Genomic DNA, 23,611 nt, shown 5'->3' with positions numbered 1-23,611 from the left:
TCTTCCACAACCTCTATACCCACTTTCTTCCCCACTTGAACCCTCTGGCACTTTCTCTTCATTTGAGCCTACAAATGAAAAGGAAGTTTCCACACTCTTCTTATCCTCCTACTCTACTACCTCTCCTCTTGATCCTATAACTGCACAAGTAATTAAAATTCTATCTCCTGTGCTTATTTCAACCTTAACTAAAATTTGCAATCTCTCTCTTGCTACTGGTACTTTTCCTTCTCTGCTTGAATATGCAGTGATTACTCCCATTCTGACTCTAACTCTCTCTCTCTCTAACTACCATCCTATCTCTCAGCTGCCATGCCTCTCCAAGCTACTGGAGAGACTTGTCTACTCACGCCTCACACACTTTCTTAACTCTCATACCCTATTAGACCTGCTTCAGTCAGGCTTTCGTTCCCAACACTCCACTGAGACAGCACTGACTAAAGTGGTGAATGATCTGGTAACTGCCAAGTCTAAAGACCATTACTCACTACTTATTCTTCTAGATCATTCTGCTGCGTTTGACACTGTTGATCATACTCTTCTCATACAAACACTGCACTCCTTAGGTCTTAATGATACAGCCCTTTCCTAGTTCACATCTTACCTATCTGATTGCTCTTTCAGTGTTCGCTTCTCTGACTCTACCTCCTCTTCACTACCTCTGTCAGTCGGAGTTCCACAAGGCTCAGTCTTAGGTCCTCTTCTTTTCTCAATCTGAACCTCATCTCTTGGCAAACTCATCAGCTCTTTCGGATTTCAGTATCATTCATATGTGTATGATACTCAAATCTATCTATCATCCCCAGAGTTGTCACCAGTGGTTTTGGGCTGAGTCTCTGAATGCCTCTCTGCCATCTCATCTTGGATGTCTTCTCGCCACCTCAAACTCAATATTTCGAAAACTGAATTACTTATATTCCCTAAAATATTGTTCCTTATAATTTTGCACCTATGTGTGTATGCGCCGCAAAAATATAATTAATTGGGGGGCAGGTATTGCCCCTTGGGGAAAGGAGACAGCCAGTTCTCAGTAACTTTTGATCCTCATTTGTCCTATGTTGTCACCATGGAACTGGTATAGGTATAGGATTTAAATCATTGGATCATTTTCCTTAAAATCGGTTGTCACCTTGCAGGCAGGGATTTGCAAAAGACAATAATTGCTCTATTGCTGAAATTTCATTGAAACTCACAAGGGGGCAGTATGGTGCCACAGATAAATATACACAGGAAGAAATTGTGCTGTTAAAGACGTATATTAGGCAAATTCTCTCCTGATCTGGGCAAGTAAGTACTGTGAGGGGAATCCACTGGGCTGTGCCAGTGGTTACCTGTTAACCTGACCCGCCTTAGGTATAGGACTGGTATCAGGTCCTGTAGCTGTCTCTCAGTTGCAGTGTCCCCGGGTGAGTTCCTGCCTGGCCGGTCACGTGAGTGCACCACGTGATCGGCAATCCCTCCTGACGAACGTTTCGCGATGCGCTTGGTCACAGGGGGACACACAACCCCCTGTGACCAAGCGCATCTCGAAATGTACGTCAGGAGGGATTGCCGATCACGTGGTGCACTCACGTGACCGGCCAGGCAGGAACTCACCCGGGGACACTGCAACTGAGAGACGGCTACAGGACCTGATACCAGCCCTATACCTAAGGCGGGTCAGGTTAACAGGTAACCACTGGCACAGCCCAGTGGATTCCCCTCACAGTACTTACTTGCCCAGATCAGGAGAGCATTTGCCTAATATACGTCTTTAACAGCACAATTTCTTCCTGTGTATATTTATCTGTGGCACCATACTGCCCCCTTGTGAGTTTCAATGAAATTTCAGCAATAGAGCAATTATTGTCTTTTGCAAATCCCTGCCTGCAAGGTGACAACCGATTTTAAGGAAAATTATCCAATGATTTAAATCCTATACCTATACCAGTTCCATGGTGACAACATAGGACAAATGAGGATCAACAGTTACTGAGAACCGGCTGTCTCCTTTCCCCAAGGGGCAATACCTGCCCCCCAATTATTTATATTTTTGCGGCGCATACACACATAGGTTCAAAATTATAAGGAACAATATTTTAGAGCATATCCATTAAAGATTACCTTTTAAGTGAATTTATAAACACTCCTTTAACAACAGTGAAATAAGGGTGCCCCCACCCAGAGTTTTCTTTCTTTCTCCTCCTCTCTTGGCATAATTTACATATTGCTACTCTAACTCCGGGGTGCACCACTGACTGTCCCACAAACAGGCACCACTAGGCCCAAGGGCCACTAAGGTGCACAGGGACTCACATACTCCATTATTTAGGAAATAGTCAGTTCTTCACAGTTGTTTTGCTATCATCTGAACTACACACATACCAGTGCGGTTATACTCCTTCCCACCTACTATTACTTATATTCCCACCAGCTAAGAACAGTTACCATCCTCAGATCTCCATCACTGTTGACATCTTGACAATCTAACCTACCCCACAAGCTCGGTGCCTATGGGTCATCCTTGACTCTGAACTGTCCTTTGTTCCCCACATTAAATCTGTCTCCAAATCATGTTACATGCATCTATAAAACATTTCCAAAATATGATCCTATCTCACACAAGACACTACTAAATCTCTTAACCATGCACTCATTATATCCCACATTGATTATTGCAATAGTCTCCTAACTGGTCTTTCCCAGAACAGACTCTCGCCACTGCAATCCATTTTAAATGCCACTGCTAGGCTGATCTTCCTAGCAAGACTCTCATTGTCTGCTGATCCACTCTGCCAGTCCCTCCATTGGTTACCTGTATCTTACCGTATTCAATATAAAACACTTCTACTTGCATCTAAAACTATTAACCATACTGCACCAGCTGATATCTCTGTACATATCACAAAATATCTCCCATCTCGACCACTCTGCTCTGTACAAGATCTGCGTCTCTCTTCTGCACGGATTACCAGCTCCCATTCACTATTACAGGACTTTCATCGAGCTGTTCCCACCATTTGCCCTTCCACGCACAATAAGACTCTCTGCTAGCGTCCAAACTTTCAAGCGCTCCCTGAAAACTCACCTCTTCAGGGAAGCCTATCATATTTAAGTTCCATACGCATAACCCTCTGAGGAACTTATGTATTTTATAACTTCCCTTCTGGGCCTACAAGTTATGCTATTACTGGTGCCTATCCTTTTGTTTCCCTCCTATATCACTATAGATTGTAAGCTTGCAGCAGGGCTCTCCTACCTCCAAGTCTGTCTGTTGTTACCCAGTTTGTTTTATCTCTGTTTACAATTGTACAGCGCAACGGAATCTGCTGCGCTATATAAGAAACTGTAAATAAATAAATTAAGTGGACATTTGCATTAATTGTATCCCGTCATAGAGAGAGAGAGAGAGAGAGAGATATTTTCCATACTGCTTTCAATATTGCCAATATTAGTATATATATGATCATTTTGTAGTAGAAAATTAAGTGACATAGCCCTCAAAGGTTTCACCAGAGAACACCCATGGATTGCAATGGTTAACAGTTACTGCAAGAAATAACAACCATCTACTCTGCATGTGCTTACCATGGACTTTCATGTGCAATGTTTGGAGAACCCTTATCATTGAGTCACTTTGCATTTGCAAAGGAGAGAAGCAGAGAGAAAGCATGCGATTGCTAAGTCTATTCCTAGTGGGAGTGACAAAGCAAGGGGAGGGGCAAGGTCAAAAGAAAGGAGCTCAAACAGACCTTTGTGTGCTTGCTTTGCTTGCCACACTTTGATCACAGTTACTAAATGCAACCATTGGTGGCTTTGATAGTGTCACTGCAAGGCATCTGGCCTTTCTCCTCCCTCTGGGCTTTAAGGTTCCTTTAGCCCACTAGGATTTAGCAAATACTTTGATGTTTCTGGGATTCTGGGATAGGAAACTCTGTAACTGATGTGCTGGGTTGAGAGATAGAAGCTTTGCTGGAGAAAGACTGAGTAATTGGGCAGCTTTTCCAGTCAGTAGCCTGAAGAGAGACTGTGTGTAGATACCAGGAGCCTAGTAACTTTGCGACTGAGACTCGAGTCACCATCCCCAGTATCAGCTATATCAGTGGGACACAGACCATTACTCTACTATGAAGCTATTGGACCAAAGCATCCAGACACCCTATACAGCAGAAGAAGGGGAGACATACTCCTACATGCAGCAGATCTGTGAAGAGGGGTGAGTTTTAAACTTGTTCACCACATGCACATCGCTCACAGATACTTGCTAGCCTCATACCTGTGTGGCCTATTGTTTCCGGAGACCACTGTCCAATCTATTTACAACTGTAAAAAAAATATTGTATTGCATCTATTACAATACTGATAACTTGTTTTTGGACTCAGTATTGCAAGACAGTAATATGTTATCAAAGACCCAAGTTATTTTACAGGATCTATTTACATTTACCACCCGGGTATTCAGAACAAATACTCTGCTATCACATTCTATTTCAAAACTGACCTCAAATGTGGCTGGGGTCTGCATCTGGCTTTACATAGGCAGAAAACAGTAGTAGTAGTAGTTTGTTTATTTATAAGGCGCCACAAAGTGTCCGCAGTGCCGTACATAGCAAACAAAAAATCAAATTACAAGGTAATGTACAGGGTGTGTTGATAAAATACAGCATAAATAGGGGTATCGCTGGTAGAACTAAAATCAGCATCAGTTCTGAAGTAGGTATCAAAATTGTGGAGGAGACTGAAGATGAAGTAGAGGAAGGGAAGAACTGGGTAAGAGCACAGGTGAGGTAAAGAGGTAGGGTGAGTACGTGACGAAGGAGGGCCCTACTCATAAGAGTTAACAGACTAAAAGGAGGTGGGTGGATGAACGAAAAGCAATAGGATAAGTAGGAATGGATGGGAACAGATAGAGGGGTAGGGTAGGCAGGATAGGAGGAGTGAAAGAGGTTAGGAGGAGTAGGGATAGGCTAGTCGGAAGAAGTGGTGGATTTTACCGGGGGGGGGGGCGGGGTCTGCAGTCCATAGGTAAAAATCGCCACTAATCAAATGTGCACTTCAACTGTGAGAGACAGAAATTGGGGGAGAAAAATAGGAAATCACATTGTATGATTTTTAAACTATTTCTTTGTATAGTCTTGTGGTAAATAAATATTTTGACACCTACCAACCAGCAAGATTTCTGGCTTTCACAGACATGTTACTTCATTTTTAAGAAGTGCTTCTATCCTCCACTTGTTATCTGTATTAATGGCACCTGTTTGAACTGGTTATCTGTATAAAAGACACCTGTCCAGACCCTCAAACAGTCAGACTGCAACCTCTCTTCCATGGACAAGACCAGAGAGCTATCTAATAACATTAGGGACAAAATTTTAGAGCTGGACAAGGCTGGTATGAGCTATTTGACAATATGCAAGCAGCTTGGTGAGAAGAGATCAACTGTTGGCGCAATTATTAAAAAATTGAAGAAATACAAGATCACAGACAATCTCCCTGAATCTGGGGATCCATGCAAGATCTCACCTCGTGGGGTATAAATGATGTTGAGAACAGTGTGGAATCAGCCCAGAACTACATGGGGGCACCTGCTCAATGACCTTAAGAGAGCTGGGACCAGAGTCACAAAGGTTACCATTAGAAACACACTACATCATCATGGATTAAAATCCTGCAATGCCCAAAAGGTCCCTCTGCTTAAGACAGCACATGTCCAGGCCCATCTAATGTTTGTCAGTGACCATCTGGATGATCCAGAGGATTGGGAGAATGGTATATGGTCAGATGAGAGCAAAATATAACCTTTTAATATAAACTCCGCTCGCCATGTTTGGAGGGAGAAGAATGATGAGTAGCATCCCAAAAATACCATACCCACTGTGAAGTATGGGGTGGAAACATCATGTTTTGGCGCTGCTTTTGTGCAAAGGTGACAGGACGACTGATCCATAATAAGGAGAGAATAAATGGGGCGATGTATCATAAGATTTTTGCCAAAACCTCCTTCCCTCAGTAAGAGCATTAAAGATGGAACATGGCTGGGTCTTCCATTATGACAATGACCCCAAACACACCACTTGGGCAACTAAGGAGTGGCTCCGTAAGAAGCATTTCAAGGTCCTGGAGTGGCCTAGCCTCAACCCGATCGAGGAATTGAAAGTCTGTGTTGCCCTGCGACAGCCACAAAACATGACAGATCTAGAGAAGATCTGCCTGGAAGTGTGGGCCAAAATACCTGCTACAGTGTGTGCAAACCTGGTCAAGAACTACAGGAAACATTTAACCGCTGTAATTTCCAACCAATTTTATATTACAGTTATATTGAGTTTAACTTTTTGATTGTCAAAATATTTATTTTCCGCAAGAATGTACAAATAAATTGTTTTGAAATCATACAATGTGATTTAATGTTGTTTTTTTTTTTTTACACATTCTGCCTCTCGCAGTTGAAGTGATGGAAATTACAGACCTCTCTCATCTTTTTAGGGTCAACTCATACAATCGGTGGCTGTCCAATTACTTTTTTTGTCCCACTGTATATGCATGTGTTTGTGTGTTTAAGTTAAAATGAAAATAGACATTTCAGTTAATAAACAAAACTGCTTAAGATCTATGAACCTTTCACATCTTTATTTTACACTTACACTTAGAACTGGAATTTCTGCTTTATTGTATAAATATGAAAGCCATAAGAATAAAGACTATATGTTTATGATTAGCATAACAAATGTGTGAATTGTCATTGACCTGTTGTGTCTTTGAAGTTGTGGTCATTGTGATAAAAGGTTACAGGTGTGAATATCAACCTTTGATCCTTCATTATGAATATGAAGATAGACCTCTCTCATCTATTTAAGTGCGTCAACTTGGAAAATCAAAGTGAAAGCAGAACAAAAAGCATAGCATGTCTCTCATAACTTAGACCACAAGGCTATGGGCTGGATTGTTAGGTCACATACTCATAGTTACTATGGCAACGTACAGCCTTCCACACTGTTATCTTACTTGTTGATATTAATAGGATCAGGATGATTTCCATACTTTTCATGTAATTATCAAAAATTTCACACTGTACAGTTATTATGTAACATTTCCATAACGCCTACAAGTGGACATTTTTAACTAAATTGCGTAGAAATATAATTGAGTAAAAATTCATAGTAGTTGTGCATGAAATTATGAATTAATATAACCTATAACCACTATATGACTATTTAATTAGTTAAAATGAAAATAGACATTTCAGCTAATAAACAAAAGTGCTTAAGATCTATAAATCTTTTACATCTTTAGTTTTACTTACTCAATATACCACTAAGTCCTATTCCTCTCTACTCTGGCTAAGGCCCTGATAGCTAGAAAATGGCTGGTTTCAGAACTACCTAATATACATCACTGGAGGGCATTTGTCAATGAGGTATCTGGGCATGAAAGAAGTATGCATAAGAATAGAGGTGCATACCAAATGTATTTTAAAAAATGGGATAGATGAAATACCTCGATGCTAGGAACAGATATCCTCTCCTCTAGATAGAGACGCATAAAGACCTCAGCAATGAAATTGTGATAGTTGGAGCCCACAATAATTAGAACTCTATATGTATAGCTTGGGGTATATATGAGATCTTGAGTATATATTGGAGAGCTAAAAGGAAATGGAAAATAAAGTCACTAAGATATGATACTGTAAAAGATAGAAAAAGGGATACTATGATAATGACTAAAGTTTAAACCTCAATTATTATTTTATTTTTATTTACTTGTTGTTTTCTATTACTGTCGGGTTTAATTGTTAATAATTTATATACTAAAGATAACATTCATTTCTTTCCTGACTCGCAATGTGAAAGATGCGAAAAGGAATAAAGAAAAGGTAAAGTCTGGCTATATTGAAGGATTGACATATACTTAAAGGAATAGTAGTAACAACCCATATACAACGTAATCACAAAGGACACTAATGGCAACACGTAAGAATATTAGAATTAGAGGGAAACACAGTAATTACACCTTTAAGTAATTGACCACTATTAAACACGAAATACTGAAAAGAGAAAGTTCACATGAAACTACACACTCATAATTTGCACTCAAACATCTAAGTTTATTTATTTTTATACGCCTTAGTAATATAGGGTATACAGGTCGAGTATCCCGTATCCGAATATCCGTTATCCGAATTATTCCGAAAACCATACATTCCAGAAAGTGAAGAAAATTCTTTTTGTTTTAATAAAAACTCACTGGGGACATATGTAACAGCATCACTGGGGACATGATATGTAACTGGCACTATATATGTACAAGAAAATGATTGCTTGCCATTCAAATTCAGTATCTGAGATAGTACACAAATTTTGTTTCATGTTTTGAAACCTTGTTTTTTGAACAAATGAAATATATTTGTGTGTATTTTATGTGGTAATAAAATATATATGTGTGTATTTTATGTGTTTATACAGCATAAATGCAAGATACTTCAAAAAACATCATTGAAATATTAAAATATTCCGAAATACGGAATAATCCGTTATCCAAAATTTTCCTGGTCCCGAGCATTTTGGATAAGGGATACTCAACCTGTATATGTAATACACAAACACACAAATACGTGATATGGGTTAGCTATGCAGGAAGAATAAATCAGAAGGTATCTGTTCCTTGAATGTAAATCCAGACTCCACAATTTCACTTATATGTCCTGATTCTCGATATCAAGAATGTAATATACACAGCATTATCAATTATAATATATGTAACCAAAAGAAAAAAATCTTTAATAAAGACTGCATGATTTAAAAAAAAAAAGTAGTTGTACTTGAAATTATGAAATAATATAACCTATAATCAAGTATGACTAATTAGTTAAAATGAAAATAGACCTTTCAGCTAATAAACAAAAGTGCTTAAGATCTATAAATCTTTCACATCTTTAGTTTTCACTTACTCTTAGTACTGCAATTCCTGCTTAAAATGTATATGTATAAATATGAAAGCCATAAGAATAAAGACTTTAAGTATCGGTATATACTGTTTTATGTTTATGATTAGCATAACAAATGTGTGAATTGTCATTGACCTGTTGTGTCTTTGAAGTTGTGGTCATTGTGATAAGAGGCTACAGTTGTGAATATCAAGCTTTGATCATACATTATAAATATGGAGATAATTTACTGCACCTCAGTTCAGTCTTGGAGACCATCAGAGCAACATCTCCTGATAGAGAACTTAGAGAAAATCCTACAGAAGCTCTGTTGTACAAGGATGGCCTGGCTCATCTTCAACTTAGGGCTCATCATCATCACAGTGGCTCAAGTAATGTCCATTCCTTTGCCATGGAAGAATTCCAGACTCCCTCTCCAGCAGACACACCACAAATCACAGATATTATCCAGCCTGCATGGAAAAATACACTCCCAAAGCATGTTGCATTCTCCCTACATGATGCAGCAATACAAGGCACACATCATGGGACATGAGACAGATCTTTCCAGCCTGGGATATTCTGTCCTTCAACATATTGACACTGTGCTAAGCCTCACTGCCAAAAGTAAGTACATATATTATTTGGTGGGCACTGAGTTGATGTATTATCTGTGATAGGTAGCTAAATTATAATCTATTTTTGTAGCCTTGATTAGTTATACAGTTTATTATATAGATTAGAGTAATATATTAATTTATATCTTCCCTACTGGAAGCAATTAACAAATGTGAGTTATGCATTGGATAATAATACTGTAGACCAATTTTCATTTTATTGCACAAAGATTTAATTTTCCTTGCCTTCATGCATTTGCAGTGATCAGACAAAGTATATGGTTATATATTTTTTGCTTAAAATGGCTGTATAAATCACATGTAACTGTTCTGAATGGTTGTTTATTGATTGTGTGCTTCTTGTGTCACCATTAGGTTGCTCTGAGGTGGACAGTCGTTGGTCTCTGTCCTTTGACACTTCCTCCATCTCCAGCAATAATGAGATACAGTTGGCAGAGCTGAGGATTCATTTTCCGTCTTTGCAGAAATCTCTTCCTGCAAATCTGGACATCTATCATAGTGAAGATGGTCAAGAGAAGGTATTTCTTGGATCGTTGTCTATAAATTCCTCCATTCCTCCTGAATCCTCCTGGAAAGTTTACAACCTTACTCAGAAGCTTAATTATTTTCTTAAACACAAAACAAATTTTCACAAGGAAGCATATACCGATGGTATGGACATGCCAAAGACAGATCAGGAGACCAGGTGTGGAAATTTTTCTAGTGACAAAGTTATATTCGTGGTCTTTATCAAGGACAATCCTTCTACAAACCTCAATGGATATCCCAACCTTATCCAGACAGTGGAATCCTCTAAGCATGTAATGACTCCAGAGACAAAAACAAATACAGATATTCGGAGATTCAGGAATACCAGGCATGCAAATCACAGTATTATAATGGGCAGCATTTTCCCCAGACCCAATGAAGATGGGATACCCCTGTGCAAAAGGGTTGATATGATTGTGGACTTTGAAAAGATCGGATGGGGAAATCAAATCATCTACCCCAAATCATTCAATGCATACAGATGTGAAGGAGCATGTCCCATCCCCCTCAGTGAAAACCTCAAGCCAACAAACCATGCCTACATTAAGGTAGATTTAAGTTTTCTGATATCGTTTAAATAGATCTGTTTTTTTATATAAATGCCTCTTATTTTAATATTTTATGACTTGCATTCCCTAAAAAAATTCTGGATAACATAAATATTGAATTACTACTGCAAAATGTACTTTAAATAAATATATAGATAGATAGATAGATAGATAGATAGATAGATAGTTCTATCTATCTATATATATATGACGGAGATAACTTCGCCATTATGGAGTTACCTCCGTTATCAGGGACATAAAGAATGAAGCTGAAATTTACTTCTTAACAGAAATTCATGTTTTTTTTTCTTCGTTTTTGTTTTACAGAGTTTATTGAAATTATACAATACAGAAAAAGTAGACTGTTTCTCCTGTGCTCCAGTCAAGATGAGACCCCTGTCCATGATGATGTACGAAGATAGGGAGGTGGTATTAAAACATCATGAAGATATGATTGTAGAGGAATGTGGGTGTCATTGAGGATGAATTCCTTTATGCTTCTCTGAAGAGAGCTAATAAACTATAATGCAAAGCTGCCTAAAGGGTTGAAAAGATGTTTGGCTAAATCACTTGAGCTAGTGGTTAACTGTACTGCACTACAAATAAATGTATATATTATTAACTGATGGGAAATATAATGTAATAAATGTATTTTTTTTGTATTTCATGAAATATTTGCACTTATTCTAGATTATGAAATAAAAAAATTAACTATTATTATTTTGTACAATTTGTCATTTATCAATACGGTTGGGTTGATGATATTTCTGTGGGATATAGATTTGGCAGCATTTGTCAAATGAAAGCAAATGGCTCCGCGATAAGGGATTTGTATAAAAACTGTATGTTTACTTTCAAACGGTTGAGATTGGCTGTAACATGTTAGACAGTTGAAAACCATGGAAAAAATGAGATATAGATGGGGTTGGAAATTCAAAGTGAAAGCAGAACAAAAAGCATAGTATGTCTCTCATAACTTAGACCACAAGGCTATGGGCTGGATGTTAGGTAACATATTCATAGTTACTATGGCAACGTACAGCCTTCTGCACTTTTATCTTACTTGCTACTATTAACAGGATCAGGATGATTTCCATACTTTTTCATGTAATTATCAAAAATTCCACACTGTACAGTTATTATGTAACATTTCCATAATGCCTATAAGTTGACAATTTTAACTGAATTGAGTAGAAATATAATTGAGTAAAAATTCATAAAGTAGTCGTACATGAAATTATGAATTAATATAATCAATAATCACATATGACTATTTAATTAGTTAAAATAAAAATATACATTTCAGCTAATAAACAAAAGTGCTTAAGATCTATAAATCTTTCACATCTTTAGTTTTCACTTAATCTTAGTACTGCAAATCCTGCTTAAAATGTATATGTATAAATATGAAAGCCATAAGAATAAAGACTTTAAGTATCAGTATATACTGTTATATGTTTATGATTAGCATAACAAATGTGTGAATTGTCATTGACCTGTTGTGTCTTTGAAGTTGTGGTCATTGTGATAAAAGGTTACAGTTGTGAATATCAAGCTTTGATCATACATTATGAATATGAAGAAAGAACTCTCATCTATTTAAGTGCGTCAACTCGAACAAATGGTGGCTGTCCAATTACTTTCACATCTTTATTTTACACTTAATCTTAGTACTGCAATTCCTTCTTTATAGTAGAAATATGAAAGCCATAAGAATAAAGACTTTAAGTATCGGTATATACTGTTATATGTTTATGATTAGCATAACACATGTGTCATTGCATATTGTGGTCATTGTGATAAAAGGTTACAGGTGTGAATATCAAGCTTTGATCATACATTATAAATATGGAGATAATTTCCTGCACCTCAGTTCAGTCTTGGAGACCATCAGAGCAACATCTCCTGATAGAGAACATAAGAGGAGATCCTACAGAAGCTCTCTTGTATAAGGATGGCCTGGCTCATCTCCAACTTAGGGCTCATAATCATCACAGTGGCTCAAGTAATGTCCATTCCTTTGCCATGGAAGAATTCCAGACTCCCTCTCCTGAAGACACACCACAAATCACAGATATTATCCAGCCTGCATGGAAAAATGCACTCCCAAAGCATGTTGCATTCTCCCTACATGATGCAGCAGTACAAGGCACACATCATGGGGCATGAGGCAGATCTTTCCAGCCTGGGATATTCTATCCTTCAACATATTGACACTGTGCTAAGCCTCACTGCCAAAAGTAAGTACACATATTATTTGGTGGGTTCTGAGTTGATGTAATATCTGTGATAGGTAGCTAAATTAGAAACTCTTTTTGTAGCCTTGATTAGTTATATAGTTTATTATATAGATTAGAGTAATATATTGTTTACTGCAATTATACCTTCCAGTAGACAGCAATTTACATTTATGAGTTATGCATTGAATAATAATACTGTAGACCAATTTTCATTTTATTGCACAAAGATTTATTGTTCCTTGCCTTCATGCATTTGCAGTGATCAGACAAAGTATATCATTATAGATTTTTGGCTTAAAATGGCTGTATAAATCACATGCAACTGTTTTGAATGGTTGTTTATTGATTGTGTGCTTCTTGTGTCACCATTAGGTTGCTCTGAGGTGGACAATCGTTGGTCTGTGTCCTTTGACACTTCCTCCATCTCCAGCAATAATGAGATACAGTTGGCAGAGCTGAGGATTCATTTTCCGTCTTTGCAGAAATCTCGTCCTGCACATCTGGACATCTATCATAGTGAACATGGTCAAGAGAAGGTATTCCTTGGATCGTTGTCTACAAATTCCTCCATTCCTCCTGAATCCTCCTGGAAAGTTTTCAACCTTACTCAGAAGCTTAATTATTTTCTTAAACACAAAACAAATTTTCACAACGAAGCATATACCGATGGTATGGACATGCCAAAGACAGATCAGGAGACCAGGTGTGGAAATTTTTCTAGTGACAAAGTGATATTTGTGGTCTTTATCAAGGACAACCCTTCTACGAACCTCAGTGGATTTCCCAACCTTATTCAGACAGTGGAATCCTCTAAGCATATAATGACTCCAGAGCCAAAAACAAATACAGATATTCGGAGATTCAGGAATACCAGGCATGCAAATCACAGTATTATAATGGGCAGCATTCTCCCCAGACCCAATGAAGATGGGATACCCTTGTGCAGAAGGGTTGATATGATTGTGGACTTCGAAAAGATCGGATGGGGAAATCAAATCATCTACCCCAAATCATTCAATGCATACAGATGTGAAGGAGCATGTCCCATCCCCCTCAGTGAAAACCTCAAGCCAACAAACCATGCATACATTAAGGTAGATTTCAGTTTTCTGATATCTTATAATTAGATCTGATTTTTTTTATATAAATGCTTCTTTGTTTAATATTTTATATCTTGCAATCCCTAAAAAAAAAATTCTGGATATATATTAAGTGGAAATAACTGGCGGCACTCAGAGGTCTTTTCACAGTGTATTTGCAGAAAAAAAGGCTTAACATTGCGGAGCTGGTGCTCCTTTATCAAAAGCGTGTAGGCACCAGCTCCGAAACGTTAAGCTTTTTTTCTGCAAATACACTGATGAAAAGACTTCTGAGTGCTGCCAGTTATTTCCACTTTGTTCACGCCATGTGAAGTCACCGCGGCAGATGCGCAGATATTGGAGAGTCCAGGCCGCAACCCTACAAGATATATATATATATATATATATATATATATATATATATATATATATATGTATATATATATATATGCATGCAGGGAGATGAGGTGGCACTCAATCAGACTTGCAGCTGAAATTTAAAAGTCCTTTAATTGGTCCTACGCCATAACAGAGTTACCTCTGTCATCATGGACATAAAGAATGAAGATGAAATTTACTTCTTAATAGAAATTCATGTTTTCTTTCTTTGTTTTTGTTTTATAGAGTTTATTGAAATTATACAATACAGAAAAAATAGACTGTTTCTCCTGTGCTCCTGTCAAGATGAGACCCCTGTCCATGATGATGTACGAAGATGGGGAGGTGGTATTAAAACATCATGAAGATATGATTGTAGAGGAATGTGGGTGTCATTGAAGATGAATGCCTTTATGCTTCTCTGAAGAGAGCTAATAAATGATCATGCAAAGCTGCCTAAAGGGTTGACAAGATGTTTGGCTAAATCACTTGATCTAGTGTTTAACTGTTCTGCACTACAAATAAATGTATATATTATTAACTGATGGGAAATATAATGTAATAAATGTATTTTTTTGTATTTCATGAAATTTTTGCACTTATTCTAGATTATGAAATAAAAAAATTAATAATATTATTTTGTGAAATTTGTCATTTATCAATACTGTTGGGTTGATGATATTTCTGTGGGACATAGATTTGGCAGCATTTGTCAAATGAAAGCAAAAGGCTCGTGGAAAAGGGATTTGTATAAAAACTGAATGTTTACTTGCAAACGGTTGAGATTGGGTGTAACATGTTAGACAGTTGAGAACAAAAAAATGAGATATAGATGGGGTTGGAAATTCAAAGTGAAAGCAGAACAAAAAGCATAGTATGTCTCTCATAACTTAGACCACAAGGCTATGGGCTGGTTTGTTAGGTCACATACTCATAGTTACTATGGCAACGTACAGCCTTCCACACTGTTATCTTACTTGCTGCTATTAATAGGATCAGGATGATTTCCATACTTTTTCATGTAATTATCAAAAATCCCACACTGTACAGTTATTATGTAACATTTACATAATGCCTGCATGTGGACATTTTAACTGAATTGAGTAGAAATATAATTGAGTAAAAATGAGTAGTTGTACATGAAATTATGAATTATGACTAATTAGTTAAAATTAAAATAGACATTTCGGGGGAAATTTACTAAAGGAAATTTGTAAAAAATATGTGTATTTGTATCCAGAAATACACTTATTTCTGACATTTACTATCCCGAAAATACGGCAATTCGTATTCGTATTGATAGCACATCAATACGACTACAAATTGCCGTATTTTCGGGATAGTAAATGTCAAAAATAATTGTATTTCTGGATACAAATACACCTATTTATTTTTACAAATTTCCTTTAGTAAATTTCCCCCTTCAGCTAATAAACAAAAGTGCTAAAGATCTATAAATCTTTCACATCTTTAGTTTTTTCACTTACTCTTAGTACGGCAATTCCTGCTTAAAATGTATATGTATAAATATGAAAGCCATAAGAATAAAGACTTTAAGTATCGGTATATACTGTTATATGTTTATGATTAGCATAACAAATGTGTGAATTGTCATTGACCTGTTGTGTCTTTGAAGTTGTGGTCATTGTGATAAATTTTCACATGTGTGAATATCAAGCTTTGATCATACATTATGAATATGAAGATAGACCTCTCTCATCTATTTAAGTGCATCAACTCGCACAAATGGTTGCTGTCCAATGACTTTCACATCTTTATTTTACACTTACTCTTAGTACTGCAATTCCTCCTTTATTGTAGAAACATGAAAGCCATAAGAATAAAGACTTTAAGTATCGGTATATACTGTTATATGTTTATGATTAGCATAACACATGTGTCATTGCATATTGTGGTCATTTGTGATAAAAGGTTACAGGTGTGAATATCAAGCTTTGATCATACATTATAAATATGGAGATAATTTACGGCACCTCAGTTCAGTCTTGGAGACCATCAGAGCAACATCTCCTGATAGAGAACATAAGAGGAGATCCTACAGAAGCTCTGTTGTACAAGGATGGCCTGGCTCATCTCCAACTTCGGGCTCATAATCATCACCGTGGCTCAAGCAATGTCCATTCCTTTGCCATGGAAGAATTCCAGACTCCCTCTCCAGAAGACACACCACAAATCACAGATAATATCCAGCCTGCATGGAAAAATGCACTCCCAAAGCATGTTGCATTCTCCCTACATGATGCAGCCATACAAGGCACACATCATGGGTCATGAGGCAGATCTTTCCAGCCTGGGATATTCTATCCTTCAACATATTGACACTGTGCTTAGCCTCACTGCCAAAAGTAAGTACACATATTATTTGGTGGGTACTGAGTTGATGTAATATCTGTGATAGGTAGCTAAATTAGAAACTCTTTTTTGTAGCCTTGATTAGTTATATAGTTTATTATATAGATTAGAGTAATATATTAATTTATATCTTTCCTACTGGAAGCAATTAACAAATGTGAGTTATGCATTGAATAATAATACTGTAGACCAATTTTCATTTTATTGCACAAAGATATAATTTTCCATATGCATATGCAGTGATCAGACAAAGTATATCATTATAGATTTTTGGCTTAAAATGGCTGTATAAATCATATGCAACTGTTTTGAATGGTTGTTTATTGATTGTGTGCTTCTTGTGTCACCATTAGTTTGCTCTGAGGTGGACAATCATTGGTCTCTGTCCTTTGACACTTCCTCCATCTCCAGCAATAATGAGACACAGTTGGCAGAGCTGAGGATTCATTTTCCATCTTTGCAGAAATCTCATCCTGCGAATCTATCTATCATAGTGAAGATGGTCAAGAGAAGGTATTCTTTGGATCGTTGTCTACAAATTCCTCCATTCCTCCTGAATCCTCCCTGAAAGTTTTCAACCTTACTTAGAAGCTTAATTATTTTCTTAAACACAAAACAAATTTTCACAATGAAACATATACCGATGGTATGGACATGCCAAAGACAGATCAGGAGATCAGGTGTGGGAATTTTTCTAGTGACAAAGTTATATTTGTGGTCTTTATCAAGGACAACCCTTCTACGAACCTCAATGGATATCCCAACCTTATCCAGACAGTGGAATCCTCTAAGCATGTAATGACTCCAGAGACAAAAACGAATACTGATATTCGGAGATTCAGGAATACCAGGCATGAAAATCACAGTATTATATTTTATTTTGGGAATTTTGTCATTTATCAAAATGGTTGGGTTGATGATACTGTAGAACAGGGATGGGGAACCTTTGGCCCTCCAGATGTTGTTGAACTATGCATCCCAGCATGCCCTGCTACAGTTTTAGTATGGCCAAATAGCAAAACTGTAGCAGGGCATGCTGGGATGTGTAGTTCAACAACATCTGGAGGGCCGAAGGTTCCCCATCCCTGCTGTAGAATATAGATTTATCAGCATTTGTTGAGTGAAAGCAAATGGCTTGGGAAAAAGTTATAAATATAAAAACTGAATATTTACTGTCAAACTGTTGGGACTGGTTGTAACATGTTAGACAGTAGAGAACAACAAACAATATTGAGATATAGATGGGTTTGGAAATTCAAAGCAAAATAAGAACAAAAAGCCTAGTACATCTGCCATGTCTTAGACCACAAGGCTATGTGGTTACATAGTCACATATGCTTAGGTCACATAGGAATATTTACTACTGGGGTTTTTATACATTGAGAATGGCTTCTTTACAGAGAGGAAAAGCCTTCCTCGCAGTCAAACACCCTTGCCGTATCCAATGTTAGGATGAAATCCTTGCCATCAGAGGATTTATTTATTACCAGTTTCTTATATAGCGCACACATATTCCGCAGCACTTTACAGAGAATATTTGAACATTCACATCAGTCCCTGCTCCAGTTGAGTTTAAAATCTATATTACCTACCACATGTACATGCACACACACAGATATTGTAGGGTTAATTTTTTGGGGAGCTAATTAGCCTACCAGTATATTTTTGAATTTTGGGAGGAAAATGGAGAAGCCAGAGGAAACCCACGCAAGTACGAGGAGAATATACAAACGCCACACAGTTAGTGCTATGGTGGGCACATCATTGATAGCCCAATGATAGTATTGATAGCACATCAATACGACTACAAATTGCCGTATTTTCGGGATAGTAAATGTCAAAAATAATTGTATTTCTGGATACAAATACACCTATTTTTTTTTACAAATTTCCTTTAGTAAATTTCCCTCTTCAGCTAATAAACAAAAGTGCTAAAGATCTATAAATATTTCACATCTTTAGTTTTTTCACTTACTCTTAGTACTGCATTTCCTGCTTAAAATGTATATGTATAAATATGAAAGCCATAAGAATAAAGACTTTAAGTATCGGTATACAATATACTGTTATATGTTTATGATTAGCATAACAAATGTGTGAATTGTCATTGACCTGTTGTGTCTTTGAAGTTGTGGTCATTGTGATAAATTTTCACATGTGTGAATATCAAGCTTTGATCATACATTATGAATATGAAGATAGACCTCTCATCTATTTAAGTGCATCAATTCGCACAAATGGTTGCTGTCCAATGACTTTCACATCTTTATTTTACACTTACTCTTAGTACTGCAATTCCTCCTTTATTGTAGAAACATTAAAGCCATAAGAATAAAGACTTTAAGTATCGGTATATACTGTTATATGTTTATGATTAGCATAACACATGTGTCATTGCATATTGTGGTCAATGTGATAAAAGGTTACAGGTGTGAATATAAAGCTTTGATCATACATTATAAATATGGAGATAATTTACTGCACCTCAGTTCAGTCTTGGAGACCATCAGAGCAACATCTCCTGATAGAGAACATAAGAGGAGATCCTACAGAAGCTCTGTTGTACAAGGATGGCCTGGCTCATCTCCAACTTAGGGCTCATAATCATCACCGTGGCTCAAGCAATGTCCATTCCTTTGCCATGGAAGAATTCCAGACTCCCTCTTCAGAAGACACACCACAAATCACAGATAATATCCAGCCTGCATGGAAAAATGCACTCCCAAAGCATGTTGCATTCTCCCTACATGATGCAGCCATTCAAGGCACACATCATGGGTCATGAGGCAGATCTTTCCAGCCTGGGATATTATATCCTTCAACATATTGACACTGTGCTTAGCCTCACTGCCAAAAGTAAGTACACATATTATTTGGTGGGTACTGAGTTGATGTAATATCTGTGATAGGTAGCTAAATTAGAAACTCTTTTTTGTAGCCTTGATTAGTTATATAGTTTATTATATAGATTAGAGTAATATATAAATTTATATCTTCCCTACTGGAAGCAATTAACAAATGTGAGTTATGCATTGAATAATAATACTGTAGACCAATTTTCATTTTATTGCACAAAGATATAATTTTCCATATGCATATGCAGTTATCAAACAAAGTATATCATTATAGATTTTTGGCTTAAAATGGCTGTATAAATCATATGCAACTGTTTTGAATGGTTGTTTATTGATTGTGTGCTTCTTGTGTCACCATTAGGTTGCTCTGAGGTGGACAATCGTTGGTCTCTGTCCTTTGACACTTCCTCCATCTCCAGCAATAATGAGACACAGTTGGCAGAGCTGAGGATTCATTTTCCATCTTTGCAGAAATCTCATCCTGCGAATCTATCTATCATAGTGAAGATGCTCAAGAGAAGGTATTTCTTGGATCGTTGTCTACAAATTCCTCCATTCCTCCTGAATCCTCCTGGAAAGTTTACAACCTTACTCAGAAGCTTAATTATTTTCTTAAACACAAAACAAATTTTCACAATAAAACATATACCGATGGTATGGACATGCCAAAGACAGATCAGGAGATGAGGTGTGGGAATTTTTCTAGTGACAAAGTTATATTTGTGGTCTTTATCAAGGACTATCCTTCTACGAACCTCAATGGATATCCCAACCTTATCCAGACAGTGGAATTCTCTAAGCATGTAATGACTCCAGAGACAAAAACGAATTCAGATATTCGGAGATTCAGGAATACCAGGCATGAAAATCACAGTATTATATTTTATTTTGGGAATTTTGTCATTTATCAAAATGGTTGGCTTGATGATACTGTAGAATATAGATTTATCAGCATTTGTTGAGTGAAAGCAAATGGCTTGGGAAAAAGTTATAAATATAAAAACTGAATATTTACTGTCAAACTGTTGGGACTGGGTGTAACATGTTAGACAGTAGAGAACAACGAACAATATTGAGATATAGATGGGTTTGGAAATTCAAAGCAAAATAAGAACAAAAAGCATAGTACATCTGCCATGTCTTAGACCACAAGGCTATGTGGTTACATAGTCACATATGCTTAGGTCACATAGGAATATTTACTACTGGGGTTTTTATACATTGAGAATGGCTTCTTTACAGAGAGGAAAAGCCTTCTTTGCAGTCAAACACCCTTGCCGTATCCAATGTTAGGATGAAATCCTTGCCATCAGAGGATTTATTTATTAATAGTATTTTATATAGCGCACACATATTCTGCAGCACTTTACAGAGAATATTTTAACATTCACATCAGTCCCTGCTCCAGTTGAGTTTAAAATCTATATTACCTACCACATGTACATGCACACACACAGATATTGTAGGGTTAATTTTTTGGGGAGCTAATTAGCCTACCAGTATATTTTTGAATTTTGTGAGGAAAATGGAGAAGCCAGAGGAAACCCACGCAAGTACGAGGAGAATATACAAACGCCACACAGTTAGTGCTATGGTGGGCACATCATTGATAGCCCAATGATAGTATTGATAGCACATTAATACGACTACAAATTGCCGTATTTTCGGGATAGTAAATGTCAAAAATAATTGTATTTCTGGAGATAAATACACCTATTTTTTTTTACAAATTTCCTTTAGTATATTTCCCCCTTCAGCTAATAAACAAAAGTGCTTAAGATCTATAAATCTTTCACATCTTTAGTTTTTTCACTTACTCTTAGTACTGCAATTCCTGCTTAAAATGTATATGTATAAATATGAAAGCCATAACAATAAAGACTTTAAGTATCGGTATACAATATACTGTTATATGTTTATGATTAGCATAACAAATGTGTGAATTGTCATTGACCTGTTGTGTCTTTGAAGTTGTGGTCATTGTGATAAATTTTTACATGTGTGAATATCAAGCTTTGATCATACATTATGAATATGAAGATAGACCTCTCTCATCTATTTAAGTGCATCAACTCGCACAAATGGTGGCTGTCCAATGACTTTCACATCGTTATTTTACACTTACTCTTAGTACTGCAATTCCTCCTTTATTGTAGAAACATGAAAGCCATAAGAATAAAGACTTTAAGTATCGGTATATACTGTTATATGTTTATGATTAGCATAACACGTGTCATTGCATATTGTGGTCATTGTGATAAAAGGTTACAGGTGTGAATATCAAGCTTTGATCATACATTATAAATATGGAGATCATTTACTGCACCTCAGTTCAGTCTTGGAGACCATCAGAGCAACATCTCCTGATAGAGAACATAAGAGGAGATCCTACAGAAGCTCTGTTGTACAAGGATGGCCTGGCTCATCTCCAACTTAGGGCTCATAATCTTCACCATGTCTCAAGTGATGTCCATTCCTTTGCCATGGAAGAATTCCAGACTCCCTCTCCAGAAGACACACCACAAATCACAGATAATATCCAGCCTGCATGGAAAAATGCACTCCCAAAGCATGTTGCATTCTCCCTACATGATGCAGCCGTACAAGGCACACATCATGGGGCATGAGGCAGATCTTTCCAGCCTGGGATATTCTATCCTTCAACATATTGACACTGTGCTAAGCCTCACTGCCAAAAGTAAGTACACATATTATTTGGTGGGCACTGAGTTGATGTAATATCTGTGATAGGTAGCTAAATTAGAAACTCTTTTTTGTAGCCTTTATTAGTTAGATAGTTTATTATATAGATTAGAGTAATATATTAATTTATATCTTCCCTACTGGAAGCAATTAACAAATGTGAGTTATACATTGAATAATAATACTGTAGACCAATTTTCATTTTATTGCACAAAGATATAATTTTCCATATGCATATGCAATGATCAGACAAAGTATATCATTATAGATTTTTGGCTTAAAATGGCTGTATAAATCATATGAAACTGTTCTGAATTTTTGTTTATTGATTGTGTGCTTCTTGTGTCACCATTAGGTTGCTCTGAGGTGGACAATCGTTGGTCTCTGTCCTTTGACACTTCCTCCATCTCCAGCAATAATGAGACACAGTTGGCAGAGCTGAGGATTCATTTTCCGTCTTTGCAGAAATCTCATCCTGCGAATCTGGACATCTATCATAGTGAAGATGGTCAAGAGAAGGTATTCCTTGGATCGTTGTCTACAAATTCCTCCATTCCTCTTGAATCCTCCTGGAAAGTTTTCAACCTTACTCAGAAGCTTAATTATTTTCTTAAACACAAAACAAATTTTCACAAGGAAGCATATACCGATGGTATGGACATGCCAAAGACAGATCAGGAGATGAGGTGTGGAAATTTTTCTAGTGACAAAGTTATATTTGTGGTCTTTATCAAGGACAACCCTTCTACGAACCTCAATGGATATCCCAACCTTATCCAGACAGTGGAATCCTCTAAGCATGTAATGACTCCAGAGACAAAAACGAATACAGATATTCGGAGATTCAGGAATACCAGGCATGCAAATCACAGTATTATAATGGGCAGCATTCTCCCCAGACCCAAGGAAGATGGAATACCCCTGTGCAGAAGGGTTGATATGATTGTGGACTTTGAAAAGATCGGATGGGGAAATAAAATCATCTACCCCAAATCATTCAATGTATACAGATGTGAAGGAGCATGTCCCTTCCCCCTCAGTGAAAACCTCAAGCCAACAAACCATGCATACATTAAGGTAGTTTTCAGTTTCTGATATCTTTTAATTAGAACTGATTTTATATATGAATGCTTCTTTGTTTAATATTTTATATCTTGCATTCCCTAAAATAAATTCTGGATAACATAAATATTTTAATTAGTCCTGCAAAATGTACTTAAAAAAATATATATATATATATATAAATATATATATGTCGATGGGCTCTGGCACTCACTACAAAGCTGTACTCCTCCTGTTGCCATCCGCAATTAGGAACCAGCAGATCCCATACAATACGAAGTCCGGCGGCTTTCAGAATATAATAACAC

General features: G+C 36.9%; 4 protein-coding genes across 4 annotated transcripts; all 4 read left to right on the top strand.

The window, feature by feature from the left end:
- Window positions 1-9,186: 9,186 nt before the first annotated feature.
- LOC146072708 (nodal homolog 2-A-like) lies at window positions 9,187-11,753 on the top strand. The gene is made up of 3 exons (XM_083179900.1): window positions 9,187-9,526; window positions 9,892-10,613; window positions 10,941-11,753. Exons 1-3 carry the CDS (start codon window positions 9,241-9,243, stop codon window positions 11,091-11,093), a joined length of 1,161 nt encoding a protein of 386 aa, XP_083036026.1. The 5' UTR covers window positions 9,187-9,240; the 3' UTR covers window positions 11,094-11,753.
- A 1,411-nt stretch (window positions 11,754-13,164) lies between these two features.
- LOC146073180 (nodal homolog 2-A-like) lies at window positions 13,165-14,836 on the top strand (the record flags this gene model as incomplete). Its single annotated transcript, XM_083180365.1, has 2 exons — window positions 13,165-13,947; window positions 14,557-14,836. Coding segments are annotated over 2 exons (936 nt in total), but the record flags the coding sequence as incomplete, so codon positions are not given.
- Window positions 14,837-16,390: 1,554 nt separating this feature from the next.
- Window positions 16,391-21,975, top strand: LOC146073179 (nodal homolog 2-A-like). The gene is made up of 5 exons (XM_083180364.1): window positions 16,391-16,676; window positions 16,995-17,242; window positions 17,347-17,548; window positions 19,900-20,059; window positions 21,870-21,975. The coding sequence occupies exons 1-5, from the start codon at window positions 16,391-16,393 to the stop codon at window positions 21,973-21,975; spliced, it is 1,002 nt and encodes a 333-aa protein (XP_083036490.1).
- Window positions 21,976-21,992: 17 nt separating this feature from the next.
- On the top strand, window positions 21,993-23,336 carry LOC146073178 (nodal homolog 2-A-like). The gene is made up of 2 exons (XM_083180363.1): window positions 21,993-22,236; window positions 22,597-23,336. Exons 1-2 carry the CDS (start codon window positions 21,993-21,995, stop codon window positions 23,334-23,336), a joined length of 984 nt encoding a protein of 327 aa, XP_083036489.1.
- Window positions 23,337-23,611: the final 275 nt, after the last annotated feature.

The sequence above is a fragment of the Crinia signifera genome, chromosome 4, assembly GCF_055691185.1.
Source record: "Crinia signifera chromosome 4, ASM5569118v1, whole genome shotgun sequence".
NCBI classification, from domain to species: domain Eukaryota; kingdom Metazoa; phylum Chordata; class Amphibia; order Anura; family Myobatrachidae; genus Crinia; species Crinia signifera.
This window is presented reverse-complemented; position numbering and strand designations above follow the sequence as displayed.

Bases quoted from the DNA above. Each gene is read 5' to 3' on its own strand.
- LOC146073178 (XM_083180363.1), top strand. From the start codon at position 21,993: ATGTCTCAAGTGATGTCCATTCCTTTGCCATGGAAGAATTCCAGACTC. The intron at 22,237-22,596 runs GTAAGTACACAT...TGTCACCATTAG, and splicing joins GCTAAGCCTCACTGCCAAAA to GTTGCTCTGAGGTGGACAAT.
- LOC146073179 (XM_083180364.1), top strand. From the start codon at position 16,391: ATGGCCTGGCTCATCTCCAACTTCGGGCTCATAATCATCACCGTGGCT. The intron at 17,243-17,346 runs CCTCCCTGAAAG...GACATGCCAAAG, and splicing joins TTCCTCCATTCCTCCTGAAT to ACAGATCAGGAGATCAGGTG. The intron at 20,060-21,869 runs GTATTTCTTGGA...ACTGCACCTCAG, and splicing joins GTGAAGATGCTCAAGAGAAG to TTCAGTCTTGGAGACCATCA.
- LOC146072708 (XM_083179900.1), top strand. From the start codon at position 9,241: ATGGCCTGGCTCATCTTCAACTTAGGGCTCATCATCATCACAGTGGCT. The intron at 9,527-9,891 runs GTAAGTACATAT...TGTCACCATTAG, and splicing joins GCTAAGCCTCACTGCCAAAA to GTTGCTCTGAGGTGGACAGT. The intron at 10,614-10,940 runs GTAGATTTAAGT...TTTGTTTTACAG, and splicing joins CAAACCATGCCTACATTAAG to AGTTTATTGAAATTATACAA.